This window comes from Lepisma saccharinum, chromosome 25 (genome assembly GCF_977018435.1).
Source record: "Lepisma saccharinum chromosome 25, izLepSacc3.1, whole genome shotgun sequence".
Taxonomy (NCBI): domain Eukaryota; kingdom Metazoa; phylum Arthropoda; class Insecta; order Zygentoma; family Lepismatidae; genus Lepisma; species Lepisma saccharinum.
The window spans coordinates 26,485,756-26,500,436 of record NC_139253.1 but is presented as its reverse complement, the minus strand read 5'-3'; the positions used below and the strand labels follow the sequence as shown (position 1 = coordinate 26,500,436).

General features: G+C 40.3%; 1 protein-coding gene across 3 annotated transcripts in view; it reads left to right on the top strand.

The window, feature by feature from the left end:
• Window positions 1-14,681, top strand: part of LOC145978505 (limbic system-associated membrane protein) — a 706,857-nt gene that overhangs the window by 369,727 nt on the left and 322,449 nt on the right. For all 3 annotated transcript variants that reach the window (XM_083111131.1, XM_083111130.1, XM_083111129.1), the window contains exon 2: window positions 10,146-10,262. In XM_083111131.1, the coding sequence (XP_082967257.1) occupies window positions 10,146-10,262 (117 nt within the window). The remainder of the gene's footprint in view (window positions 1-10,145; window positions 10,263-14,681) is intronic.

The window sequence follows — 14,681 nt, the reverse complement described above, 5'->3', positions numbered from 1 at the left end:
CTTGTTGGACGTGCGGGCACAGCAAAGACAACTTAGCGGCTGTGTGGACCCAAGAAAAGCAGCAAGTTGTAATCAAGGGTTCCCTGGTTCGATATCCGGTGGAGGCACACAGTGGTTCGGATCCTATTTGAAACTGTAGGCCCAGTCTTAATGAGCCTTTCCATGTATAAAGTGAAAATCAAACTCAAAACAAACCCAAACAAAAAATGCAACTTACGTGGACGTGTAGGCACAACAAAGCAGCTTACGTCCACGCAAAGGTGCACTGCAAAGGTGAGAATCAATGGTGTCGTTGCTATCCATGACTGTACGTACAATGCAGGTAGGCTATGGAATGAAACAGTGGGCGCTTGCATAGAGCCGAGGGGTTCGATGAATTCAACCACAACACCCTGTAATAATGAGTACACAAGCAGGAAGAGGAAACATTACTCCTTTCACTTTCCTCAGGAAATTAGAATTTCTTCCACATTTCCACACTGTTCCGGAGGCCTTTGTTTCAGCTTTATATTACACCGACGTCACCTGTTTTTTCTACGTTACATTTATTATCTATTCCAGCTTCCCTCTGTTGGCGTTACAAATATCATGCTCTATTTTTAACACCACAAAGGTAATATATTGTATCTCGAGGGAGTCATACGCCTCCGCCCACAATAGGGGAGAAGGGAATAAATCCCCTGATCCGTTTTGCTTTGAACCCATGTTTTTTTCAGGTCGTTATTACTGGTAATAACACATTAATGAGCTTTGTTTTCATCTGTGATAAAAAAGCACGAGCCTTGGGAAGGTTGCGCAAGAGGCACGACGGTGTGACTTTCGACTTCCTCATAGTTAAGACTTTGTGGAACGAATACAACGGAATCGATTTGAAAGAATGTATCTAATGATTTATGCTCCAAAGAGAGGCGTTAAGGATATCAGTTTTTCTAGCTTTAAAGGGTTGAATATTACCTCTTTCAGCTTGCACTTCCTTGTGTGTTTGCTTCATTACCTGGCAACAAGTTTAATTGTGGATTGATTAATTTATTTCTGTTTCTCAGTTATTTATTTTGTTATGTTGAAGAAACTCGGTTAGTTAAACTGAACTTTTATCAAGAGCAGAACAGATTGGACAAAAACTGAACATGAATTGATTTGGTGATTGATTTGCATTATTTTACTTCACTTTTCTGCTCCTTTAGCTAATCGCGAGGATGAGGATGAGTGATGGCATGATGAAATTAATGAAAAGACACTCGCAAAGAACATCCGTACTCAGACCGGGGTTCGAACCCGGTTCCCCTAACGTCGTAGCGCGCAGTTTTAACCACTCCTCACGGAGGTCTGCTTGCTTCTTTTCTTTTAATAATTTTCCGAACAGCACATATTTTTTTCCAGATTTTCTTAGGTAAAATTGTCATTTTCTAAAGAAAAATCTTTATTTGCGTGTGTGAAGAGGATCTTTTAATGTTTTTCAGTCCAGGAGTGTATTGGCCCATAAGGCAAGGGATGGATTGAATTTGTAACAACCACTAACAAAATATGTGACTTAGTTGTACACTAAACCAAATTTGGTTGTTCATAGTTTTTTTTTATTTTTTAAAAAAAAGTAACCAAAGTCTCAAATGAGACAAGATCGACACTTGACTCGACATACCACCCCGATTGTTTTGAAAAACGTGAATCAAAGGCTGGGGATGGGGTTGTAGGGGCGAACAACCCCTCCCCTGGGCATGCCACTGTGCTCATAACTAGTTCTATCCTAGAAGCAGCTGAGTGAGGAAAATACGAGAAGAGCGTTGTAGATAATAAGGATAAAACAAAGACCTGTAATAGCAAGGTTTCGTCGAAATGCGAGAGTGGTGCGAAGCGGAACCAACCGTTGCTCAATACCCTAAACAAACGTTTATTTTCCCCGCGGATCTCTCTCTGCAAGGGTACAACCGCTTATCTGTAAAAGATAGCACCGTCTCTGGAGTGAGGAGGACAGCGATATTAGCAAATGTTCACACGGGGATTCGACGTTGATGAGGATCCGGGAGATGCAAATTTTCGTCGTCAGAAGCTTAGCACCAGCCTCTCTCTCTCTCTCGCTGTGTGTGTGCGCGTGTGAACGTTGGGAGCACCCTGCAATATCTCCTCGGAAAGTAAGTAGGGGGGCGGGAGCAGTGTTCCCAGGTTCTTAAAGCAAAATTTCCCATTTACGTGTAATGAAATTCCCAAGTTCGGTATTCGCGTTTCCCGCCAATAAGAATTGTGGGCAAAAAAATCCCATTTTCAGCAATAAAATCTCCATAGAGGTTGCGTTGACGCCTTGCAATCAAGAGGTTCCGGGCTCGATACCTGGTGGAGGCACAAGTGGTTCTGATCCTTTAAACTGTAGGTCCAGTCCCGATTAGCCTCACTGTGCACCAAATCAATCAATTCAAACAAGAACTTAACTCACCACATTTCCACATGAATAAACCTGCTTCATACACATACACAGGCATATGAATATACTTCTTATACATACAGAGAAAATTACAGAGCTAACAGTTGGGCTGAAAAGTTCGTAGGCTGACTCATAGATGGCGTTACTAGAATTAAATCCATGTGATTTTTACTTAGTACTAACCTTCAAAAGATACGTGTAAAAATTTCACAGCTGCCGAATAATTAGTTCGTGAGATATAGCATTGTGAGTGAAGCAGCTTTTGTTATTGTGAAAAAATGGATAAAAAAGAATTTCGTGTGTTAATAAAGTATTGCTTTTTGGCGAAAAAAAATACTGTTGAAGCCAAGGCTTGGCTTGATAAACATTATTCGGACTCTGCACCAGGAAAATCAACCGTTGAGAAGTGGTTTGCTAAATTTAAACGAGGCGAAATGAGCATCGAAGACGATGCACGCAGTGGACGCCCCAAAGAGGCTGTTACCGACGAAAACATCAAAAAAGTCCACAAAATAATTTTAAATGATCGGAAAGTGAAGTTGATCGAGATAGCTGAGACTTTAAAAATATCAAAGGAACGTGTTGGACATATTGTGCATGAATATTTGAACATGCGAAAGCTGTGTGCAAAATGGGTGCCGCGCGTGCTCACAATCGATCAAAAGCAACAACGTTTTGATGATTCGGAGCAATGTTTAGCGATATTCAACCGTAATAAACACGAATTTTTCCGTCGATATATTGCAATGAATGAAACATGGCTCCATAACTACACTCCAGAGTCCAATCGAGTCAGCCGAGTGGACTGCACCTGATGAACCGAATCCAAAACGTGGAAAGACGCAACAGTCAGCTGGCAAGGTTATGGCATCAGTATTCTGGGATGCGCATGGTATTATATTCATCGATTACCTCAAAAAGGGCCAGACCATCAACAGCGATTATTACATAGCGTTGTTGGAGCGTTTAAAGGATGAAATCACGAAGAAAAGGCCCCATTTGAAGAAGAAAAAAGTGCTGTTTCATCAAGACAATGCACCGTGTCACAAATCAATGAAAACGATGGCAAAATTATATGAATTAGACTACGAATTGCTTCCCATCCACCATATTCTCCAGATCTGGCCCCCAGTGACTTTCTTTTTCCTGTTTGCAGACCTTAAAAGAATGCTCGCTGGAAAGAAATTTAGCACTGATGAAGAGGTAATCGCCGAAACTGAGACCTATTTTGAGGCTAAAGAGAAATCGTACTATAAAAATGGCATCGAAAAATTGTATGACCGCTATAATCGTTGTATCGCCCTCGAAGGCAACTATATTGAATAATAAAATCGAATTTTGTCAAAAAAATATTTTTTACTATGTTAGCCTACGAACTTTTCAGCCCAACTGTTACATTACCGCTCCCTTGTATTACAATTACTAATTATGTTTTATTTAGGAAATAATATACATTTTAATTCGTATTTATTTTTTGGCTATTTTCTAACTCAGTTAGTTTGCTGACTTAATTAATGTCATGTATTATACTGTTGGGTTAACTGTGACGATTAGGCGAGCCTACGTATATAGAGGAAACATAGTGGTTTGGATTCCACTTTAAACTGTAGGTCCTGGTCCGATTAGCCTATCTGTGCATAAAGTGAACTTTAAACAAAAACTCAAACATAGGCTACATAGAGGAAGAATACCAGTGCGGAAGTAGAAGACAGAGTTCTTGGCTTTTATGAAAGGTACTATATCAGCATTGAATCTCAGTCACTTTGTAAGCCCTTCGTACCCACGCTTCGTCCCAATATCCAACCTTATAGTCACATATGGATGTGTCCTCGTGTTTGTTGTATGGCCCATTTCATCATGTCATTATTAATCTTCATCGTCGCGATGAACTCAATATTCGGGTGAAATAGTGCCTCCCCGATGTCGTCGTGGTAATGTCGTATCCTTGTAATCAAAGGGTCCCGTGTTGCACTTTAAACTAGGGCGAGTACCGATCATCCTATCAGTGCTGATTTCGCCACCAAAAGTTCCGCGTTCGAGCCATGACCTGAGGTTTGTTGTTACTTTGCGAGTGTCTTTTCATCATCATTCATATTCATCGTCGCGATTTGGCGTAAGCGCCAGAAATGGGCTTAGCAAGAATTATACAAAGTATGAAGTACTTATTAAATGCCTACAATGCGTTTGTATACATACTCTGAATGTATACGATCTCAGCAGTGGCGATGATTAAGGGGGCGTGGGGGGGCAGTCGTCTCCCGCCGCCCCCCTTTTGCCACTTTTGCCCCCGCACTATTCTAAACCTTATCTAGCCAGGGAAAGTAATGTCCTTACCCCCCAGTTTTGGAATCCAATCGCCGCCACTGGATCTCAGGAGACGCACAGAAATGTGTGTAATGTATGCGATCATGCACAAAAGAACACTTATTACATAAACCTATTCTAAATATCAATACACATAATAACCACAATAAGAATTAAGAGAAAGGTTATGTCGATAATTTCTTTAAGAAGGTTCAAAAACCGTACTGGTCTGGAATAAAATTTCCCTTCAACACAAAATCTTCCGGTTTGGCGGGAATTTTCCCGCCATCCGAGAACACTGAGTTGAGAATGGGTGGGAGGTGAGTACAACAAGCGGCGTTTGCTAATATCTGTATACAGTTGCATCGGCTTTGTGTGCCAAACAGCGGAGGAGGTGAAATATAGGCTCGCAGACAGCAAGTGGTGTGGTGTGAAGCGGAGATGACGGTGGGATAATTAAAACTTTCCGCCGGGCTGCCTTTTGTTTTTCTTGTTTGTAGACGCTCTCCCTCTCCTCCTCCTCCGCTCTCCCTATCTCCTGGGCGAATCAGAATCATCTTCCTTCCCTTTGAATATTATTTCTGCTCCTTCCAAGACGCTGCTTGAAAGTAGATAAAAGTTGCTGAACCGTGGAAGTTTCGTCTTGGCACTGGGAGAGTGGGAAAACTCTGTTGGTGTTGAAGAACCGTCAATGGCCTCCATCTGATTCCGTATTAATGATACGAGAATCATGCTGAAAGGTTTTCTTTTGGTGTGAATTGTTATATCACACACAAATAGATCTGTTGTATGATGCGCATATAAAATTTCGCACTCGCTTCTCTACTGGATACGTTCCTGTAGCGTATTTACAATACCCACGTGCAAATCGCAACTTTGGGCGTCGCTTGTGGTAACAGTAAGGTACTCACTCTCCTTTCTTTCTAATCCACGACCCGTCTATTTTCTGACTCCAGGCAGGACGTGAAAAATGCCCAGATTATTTGCTAGCACACATGCGAGCATTTTTTCTCTTTTCTTTGTTACAATAATCGCTGATGAAAATGCCTTCGGTTTTGGCACTAACAGATATACCACAAGTCATCACTGATTCACGTTGCAATGTCACTAACAGAGGCAATTTAACAGGGTATAAGAAAAATTATCAAAACCAACTGACTCATTTGGTAGAGCGATGGCACGGTATGGCATAATTCCGGGTTAAAGTCCCGGTAAACTCTGAATTTGTTGCTGATATGTAAGACATCAGTTTGTAGATGTCAAATACGCCCTTTTGGTTACTGCGAATGCCCCACAAACAGATGGAAAACGTCCTCGTCTAATAAGAAGAAAATATTTCTTAGGGTTGAATAGTTTATCCGCGGTGGCTCAGAAGTCGACCTCTGTGGCGGAGTGGTTAGCACAGCGCGCTACGACGCCAGGGGTTCCGGGTTCGTGTCCCGGTAAGGCATGGGTATTTGTGTTTGTCCAAATGATAAAAACTGAAAATTGAGATAAATCGAGAAATGAAAAACCGAGAATAAAGTGAAGAAGGGGAATACTGCCGCTTAGGGATATTCCGTTTTATTAAAAAAAAAAAAAAAAAGTCTGTATCGCGTCTGACTACCATGCTAAAGGTCCCTGGTTCGATCCCCGGCCGGTTCAAATCCGGGAACTTTTCTAACGTTAGAAGCGGCCCCGGCGCCCACCCAGTGTCGAATGACATGGGTATCTGGAGGAAACCCTGGGGGTAAAGGCGGTCAGGGGCGTGATGCTGATCACATCACCCCCACTCAAGACCGGATCAAGAAAGTGTGGCGCGTTACCCCAACACACCTAGACGCCTTCATGGCATGTTGTTAAGCACAGGGGAGCACTTTACGTCTTTTTAACAGTATCTATATGGGGGGGTAGGTATAATCTGCGACATCAAATTCAAAGCCTCCCCGATGGTGCAGTGTTGCGTCGTCGCCTTTTATTCCAGGGGTCGCGGGTTCGATTCCCAGTGGAGGCACATAGTGGTTCGGATCCAACTTTAAACTGTAGGTCCAGTCCTGATTAGCCTTACTGTGCATTAAGTTGACTTAAAACACCAAATCAATCAATAAAATTCAAAGCTTCGTTTCGCCAGCTCTCCCTCAAATGTTCCGGCTTTGAGTCCTGACCTGGCCAGGAATGTTGTTATTGTTCTTTCATCTAAATCACAATATTATCATTCACTATCCCTGTGCTTGAAGAGGAGTCACTGGAATGTCCCACCACTGGAAAGTTTTCAAATACCACACTGTTCATCCTCATTGTTGTAATTGACGTAAAATTATAATAGAAATACAAAGTAATTCAAATCTGCATTGTTTCACAGTCCGAAGATTGTGAATTTCAGTAGTGAAAGGCGAGAGAGAAAATGGAATAGACGCTGGACCAATGAACCAATGACTCGGGAAGGCTGGACCAATGAACGCGTGAGAGGGGATGTGAGTACATGGAAAGGAAAATTCGGCTGCAGCTACCTGCTGTTTGCAGCAGCGCGCACTGCTTTGCCCCACCTACTCGCTTTCTCCCCTTCTCTTTACTCCACAAATTCTCCGGACTGTATATTGAGTGCATCTGTGTGAAATATCGTCTTGAATGTTGAAGACCGAGTAAAGGGGTAACCGGATGATGCCAATTTTTTTTTCTTTTTAATGAAGATCAAGGAGCGAGCAAATTGGAATGACGTTTGCTGTAAGTCGTCACACAATCAACCTTCATGCTGACAATTCGCCTTTAATGTCATCGGAGGGAATGCTAAAAGTCGTATTTCCAAGCTCTGCCTTTCGGAACGGTGACTTATGAGTTCTCATATAAAAGGGCCCCCCGGACGACAGGCGAGAATGGGAAGGAAATTCGTCGGTTGGCCTTTTACGCTGCTCCGGGCGTCGTGCCACAGGCGTGACACCATTATGGGAGAAGTTGGAACGTCGGCTGAATAGGTTGCACATGAGCGGCGAGGGAGTGATGTTTTCTGTGGTATTTTCGCTCTATCGACACGATAACCTTAAAACCAGCCGTATTCTCAGCTTGTATATCTTTTACTGCCGCACGTTCTTTTTTTTCGTCGATAGATGGCACTGGTTACATCTCCAATGATGGCTCCAGCTGCTTGTCTTACGTGAGCCGCAGGAATTATGGGAATGGAGCAGTGTAGAACCATCTTAGGGATCTTGCGCCGTTACTCTAGGGTCTGACGCAAAAATTCGCAGACTGCTTTATGGTTTGACGACCCTTTTCATGTTCAGGATACACATAACGGATTCAAGATAGGCAACTGTATACCGTATGGATATTTGGCGTCATTCGTGAGTTCTCCGTTGTTCTATTGTTGTCGTAACGTCCACTGCGGGAAGAACTGATTTAGACTGTGTGTAATAAGTAGTCCTGATGGTGGTAACTTTTTAGCACTAGGATTTCATACCAACAACAAATTTGAAGATATGACGATACATTTCAGTTTAGATTGATTGATTGGGTGCTTTAAGTCCACTTTATGCACAGTAAGGCTAATCGGAACTGAACCTACAGTTTAAAGTGGAATCCGAACCACTATGTGCCTCCACCGATTTGAGTTTAGAAACATTGGAGCTATGCATTTGTGTCCTCCTTGGCATAAGAGTTTCTACGTTTGGTTTATTCCCCAGAGAGGATTCACTGTGGTTTATTGGAGGTTTTCCGACAATCCAGGCAGGGTGAAGACTTTGGAGGGGGGGGGGGGAAGATCTTAATATCACACACAAATACTATATATAGGCTAATGCTATTAAATATAAAGTAAATTACTAAATATTTAAAAATACATTATTATTCAATAGTGTTGCCCACGAGACGGGACTTTGGCCTGTCTCGTCTCGTGGAAATGCTATCTCGTCTCGAAAATATTCGTTTGTCTCATGACACATGGTCAATCTCGTCTCGTCTCGAATTTTTAAAAGCTTGTCCCGTCTCATCCCGTGGACAACACTATTATTGAATACACATAAAGGAATTAATTTGTTACTTTATATGCATCAGATATTTGTAAAGTAGCAAACTATATCATTTACTAACTAATTAAAGATGTCAATATCATCAAATAGTTGAAATAGTTTCATTATGTACATATATTTTTAATATATATCATGCATTATCTTGTTTACTTTTATTGTGTGTGCGTATTGTTATTGGTGGAGGTAAGAGAGCGAGAAAGTATTAAACACTCACAATCACGCTTCTTTGGGTGTGTTTGTAATATTATCGTTATTAAACTATATTTGAGGTCTAAGCTAATTGCTTTTCTTTTGACAAACTCTCCTCCCCGAATATTTTTGAGAGAAATCGAGAATGTGTGGAGCTCTATCTCCACACCCCTTCTGTGTGTCTTCACTTTACCATGCTTTACAGTCACCCGTTCTTTAACCTCTGCAGTGAAGATGGGAACTCGAACCTTATCGTAAATATCCCAAGGGTACAAACTAATATATCTGAAGATTTTAGTACATAAAATAGCGAATCATGAAAACGTTGACATTTAATTCATTATTCGTTCGCGATACATGAACAACACTCTTTTTCTTTTCTTTTTTACCGAAAGATGGCTAGTTAGGGGTCTAAAAGAATAAGGAAGCTCAGACAAATGCCAAAGTTTTCGTTGAAATAGAAGGTGTCTTTTGGGACATGGTGTATGTATGTGTGACTTGTTTTCGTTAACAATAAATGCTTGAGTAGCCTTACCATTCAGTACTAAAACAAGTTGCATTGATTTTTAAGTGCAATTGTTTAAAAATTGTAAATTCTGTGTTAACTTCTGACTAGTATGAGAATAGCAACTTTTATTGAGACCTAGCTACCATATATTTTCAAAATTAACAAGATTGATTCGCAAACTTCATAAAATTCAATACGGACCTTGACCTATAAAGGGGACGGAAACTTTCAACCGTGGAAAAGTTCACTAAGTGTTCTCAAGCGCCTCAATCACGGCATCTTCTGCCACGGGGCAATTCTCCGCACCAGATTGAAACTTTGAAATTGGAACGTATTGTCTGCACGTAATGTAATGTCATACATGGTGTGCCGCGGTGGACTATTTGCGTGACCTATTGCAAATCTTCCATCGTTTCCACAACAACTTCATTTAGGGAAGTTATCTCGTTTAATTCCTGAACTGAGAGCAAAGTTCTCTATTTCCTTATTGTAATGGGAAAGGCAGGAGTGAGTCTACGTCTTTGCAACGTCAAATAATAATCTAAGATCATTCAGTTGCCACTGCTCATCTTTTCTGGAACAAGTTACTTGGTTTATTCTCAATGCTTGCTTGGATAAAGTACAATATAACATTTTTAAATCACTTATACAACTCCTCCGACTCCTACAATATGCTGTCAGTTCTGAAACCTGTATATCTGACACTATTCTCTTTACTGTGTTACAGGTGCAGCGCAACAGAAGTACATTAAAGAAGATATCCCGATGTTCACAACAGTTGGGCAGACTTACAGAGTGACGACGGGAGATACAATAGTGCTACCGTGCGACACAACTAATTTAGGTGAGTACCAATTCAAATTTTAATATTGTAGATGGTGTTGTAGCTGGTTAATGTGTAATAATAATTATTATAATATTGTGTTATAATAATCGATTAAACGAACTCTTACAGTTTCTGCAGTTTGATAGTTTTCAGTTAGTTTTATGATTCTTAATTGGTGCACTTAATGTCAATAACTCTCTTCGTGTTGGGTCGGTCTGCTTGCTTCAGTATTTATTCTATTGATAATGATTACTTCGGTTTCTACATTTAAGTCTCGCCAAGTCTCTCTCTACTTCAGTTCCTGCATATAATGTCTCTGGTTGGATAACTTTAATCGCTTCAATTTCTACGGTGTTGATCCTGATTCCTTTAGTTTCTACATTTCATCTCGTTAAGTCTATCTGTTCTGTATTTCAGTTCCTTCATATAATGTCGATTACTCTCTTCAGGTTTGGTTCATCTGATCGTTTCAATTTCTACTGTGTTGATCCTGATTCCTTTAGTTTCTACATTTCATCTCGTTAAGTCTATCTGTTCTGTATTTCAGTTCCTTCATATAATGCCGATTACTCTCTTCAGGTTTGGTTCATCTGATCGCTTCAATTTCTACTGTGTTGATCCTGATTCCTTTAGTTTCTACATTTCATCTTGCTAAATCTATCTGCTCTGTACTTCAGTTGCTTCATTTAATGTCGATAACTTCTTTCTGGCTTGATCAACCTTATCGTTTCAGTTTTCTTTGTTGATCCTTATTTCTTCAGTTTCTACTTTTAATCTCGCTAAGTCTGTATCTACTTAAATTCCTGCATGTAATATCCATTACTCTCTTCTGGTTTCATCGATCTGATCGCTTCAGTTTTTTCTTTGTTGATCGTGATTGCTTCAGTTTCTACATTTAATGTATTTTTAAGTCTCTTGCACTTCAGTTCCGTCATTGAATGTCAATAACTCTCACAGGAGAACAGTAAACTCGCATGTTTTAAAATATTAACTTCAGAAATATATGCATACAATAGAGATTCAGGGATCTTTCTCTCTCAACTCTGAGTGAGAGGAACAAAACTGTTCTATCTTTGAAAAGTGTGTGAAGAGCTACTCATAAAACATGTATTGCAGGCTCCCTCTCTCTGGTGGAAGTTGACAGTGTGATCAATGATCCAACTTGATGTTTGAAACGCAACCAATGAGCGCTCAGTTGTGACGTCAATTCTTGCAACGGTTCATAAATCCAGCATAAAGAAGGCGCGGTTTCCAAATAATTAATTACATGTGCAAAGTAGGTTATTTGGCTCTAGCCGCAGAGATTTCAATGACAGGATAAAAACAAAAGGTTTCGCTTTGCTGAACAACCCACATTAATCTCTTCGCAAGCGTATTCAGTAGCATTCGGTTCACGCGTGTCTGTATTTTAGCTTTTTTTATTTCGATTATTCACGGCAATCAGAGCGGATGGTAAATCGATTGTTTGGAATGTAAAAGACAGACACAAAGAAACTGTCATGTCCTATCCATGGTTTCGAACTCAGAACCTCTGGATTCCACTATGCCACGTAGGCCGATAACACAGTATGTCACACATACAACATTTAACCACACAATATACGTATATTAGTAGTGTGGTAATTTTTTTGGTAGGCACCAAAATTTTTAGTGCGAACAAATGAAGGGTTAGCTGGAAGAAGGCCTTATCTCAAGAGTTTGGAGGTAATCAAGGAATGCTATCTACTCCTTGCATCTGGTGCTCTAATATGACAGTATTCATGTATGAAGTAAGTCTTGAAGCTTTCCTGGCGACGAATGATGAATACATTCCCTCGGGATATCGACCAGGTGAGTTGTGGAAAAGATTCCAAGCTTTCGAGAGCTAACATTACTCTCATCTTCACTTCAACCCTGAAGATGAGAGTGACGTTAGCTCTCGAAAGCTTGGAACGTTTTCCACAACTCACCTGGTCGATAGCCCGAGGGAATCTTTTCAGTATTCATGTATATTTGTCTATAGTATAGGCTACATAAATATTGTCTTCCAGCAAGAGATCCAGGGTGCAGATAGTTTTCCATGATGCCTCCAAACTCCGTTTTCTGAGTTAACGATCTTCTTTCAGCTAACGTTTGCTTAGTTACGCTCTTTTTCCAGCTAACGTTTAACGTTTGCTGAATTACGATCTTCTTTCAGCTAACGTTTTCTGAATTACGCTTTTCTTTGAATTGACGTTTTCTGAGTTACGCTCTTCTTTCAGCTAACGTTTTCTGAGTTACGCTCTTCTTTCAGCTAACGTTTGCTTAGTTACGCTCTTTTCCAGCTAACGTTTGCTGAGTTACGATCTTCTTTCAGCTAACGTTTTCTGAGTTACGCTCTTCTTTCAGCTAAGGCTTGCTGATGTATGATCTTCTTTTAGCTAACGTTTGCTTAGTTACGCTCTTTTTCCAGCTAACGTTTGCTGAGTTACGCTCTTTTTCCAGCTAACGTTTACTTAGTTACGCTCTTTTTCCAGCTAACGTTAGCTGAATTACGATCTTCTTTCAGCTAACGTTTTCTAAATTACGCTCTTCTTTCAGCTAACGTTTGCTGATGTATGATCTTCTTTCAGCTAACGTTTGCTTAGTTACGCTCTTTTTCCAGCTAACGTTTGCTTAGTTACGCTCTTTTTCCAGCTAACGTTTGCTTAGTTACGCTCTTTTTCCAGCTAACGTTTACTTAGTTACGCTCTTTTTCCAGCTAACGTTAGCTGAATTACGATCTTCTTTCAGCTAACGTTTTCTAAATAACGCTCTTCTTTCAGCTAACGTTTGCTGAGGTATGATCTTCTTTCAGCTAACGTTTTCTAAATTACGCTCTTCTTTCAGCTAACGTTTGCTGATGTATGATCTTCTTTCAGCTAACGTTTGCTTAGTTACGCTCTTTTTCCAGCTAACGTTTGCTTAGTTACGCTCTTTTTCCAGCTAACGTTTGCTTAGTTACGCTCTTTTTCCAGCTAACGTTTACTTAGTTACGCTCTTTTTCCAGCTAACGTTAGCTGAATTACGATCTTCTTTCAGCTAACGTTTTCTAAATTACGCTCTTCTTTCAGCTAACGTTTGCTGAGGTATGATCTTCTTTCAGCTAACGTTTGCTTAGTTACGCTCTTTTTCCAGCTAACGTTTAACGTTTGCTGAATTACGCTCTTCTTTCAGCTAACGTTTTCTGAATTACACTTTTCTTTGAATTGACGTTTTCTGAGTTACGCTCTTCTTTCAGCTAACGTTTTCTGAGTTACGCTCTACTTTCAGCTAACGTTTGCTTAGTTACGCTCTTTTCCAGCTAACGTTTGCTGAGTTACGATCTTGTTTCAGATAACGTTTTCTGAGTAACGATCTTCTTACAGATAACGTTTTTTGAGTTACGCTCTTCTTCCAGCTAACTCTTCAATTGTTGAGCTACTTCGAAACAAGAAGTAGCAGGCTCCGATCTCGAAAGTCAGAAAACAGCGGCGATGAAGCTCGATGACCTAACTCTGTGTCACGTACTTAAGAAGCCAATAAGCAGGTTCTAGTCTTAAAATGAGGTGTTGCACCATGGTGCTTTAGTTTTAATGTTTTATTTTAGTAGTGTTGTAACAGCATAAGCCAAAAAAAGAACTATCGTCATGGGTTAATATTAATACAAGATACGCCTGTCCCCATGTCATAGTTGTTATCACAGGGCTCTACGAGCCAAGGGATCCCGGGTTCGAATCCCGGTCTGGGCATGGGTATTCTTTGTTCAGCGTCCATATATCCATGTCATCATATCGTCTCTCATCCTCATCTACGCGATTAGCCAAAAGAGGCAGAAAACCGAAGTAAAATTAGCAAAATCAATTAATCAATCAGAGATACAACTTACATTATCTTAGACTAATTCTTTAAGAACAATTATTTAAGAAATCATTGTTACAGAATCGAGCATTATACGCACAACAATAATACATAAATACAAAATAAATATCAGCATTAAAATCTTTAATATCCCAGGATGCATCTCTTAACTTGCTAGCGTCCTTGATGTTTACAAACTGAGTTTAGACATGGAAATGATATGAAATATGTATTTCTTCCGTGCTTGTACAGGTTACATATTTGAACAATTCTGCGGTTAGACCTTGAAATGTGTATTCCGATTGATCTTATAGCCACACAGAACATTTCGAAATCGTACTCTACCATTATAAAGCAAAATGTTTTTAATGCACAAAAGGCACTCTTCGTTTAATGAAAAGGCACGTGACAATTCCACGAACGACCGGAGTAAGCGGCAGGAAATGAAAAAGGACAAAAATGAACGGGAGCAGCGCCGTCTATAAATTACCAACAATCAAGTCATCTCTTATCTACGCTCGACAAACGCACGATATCTAGAATTTCGTCACGCAATTGGTAAATATTGCAAATGTGCTTTTGTTGCACGCCAGAACATAT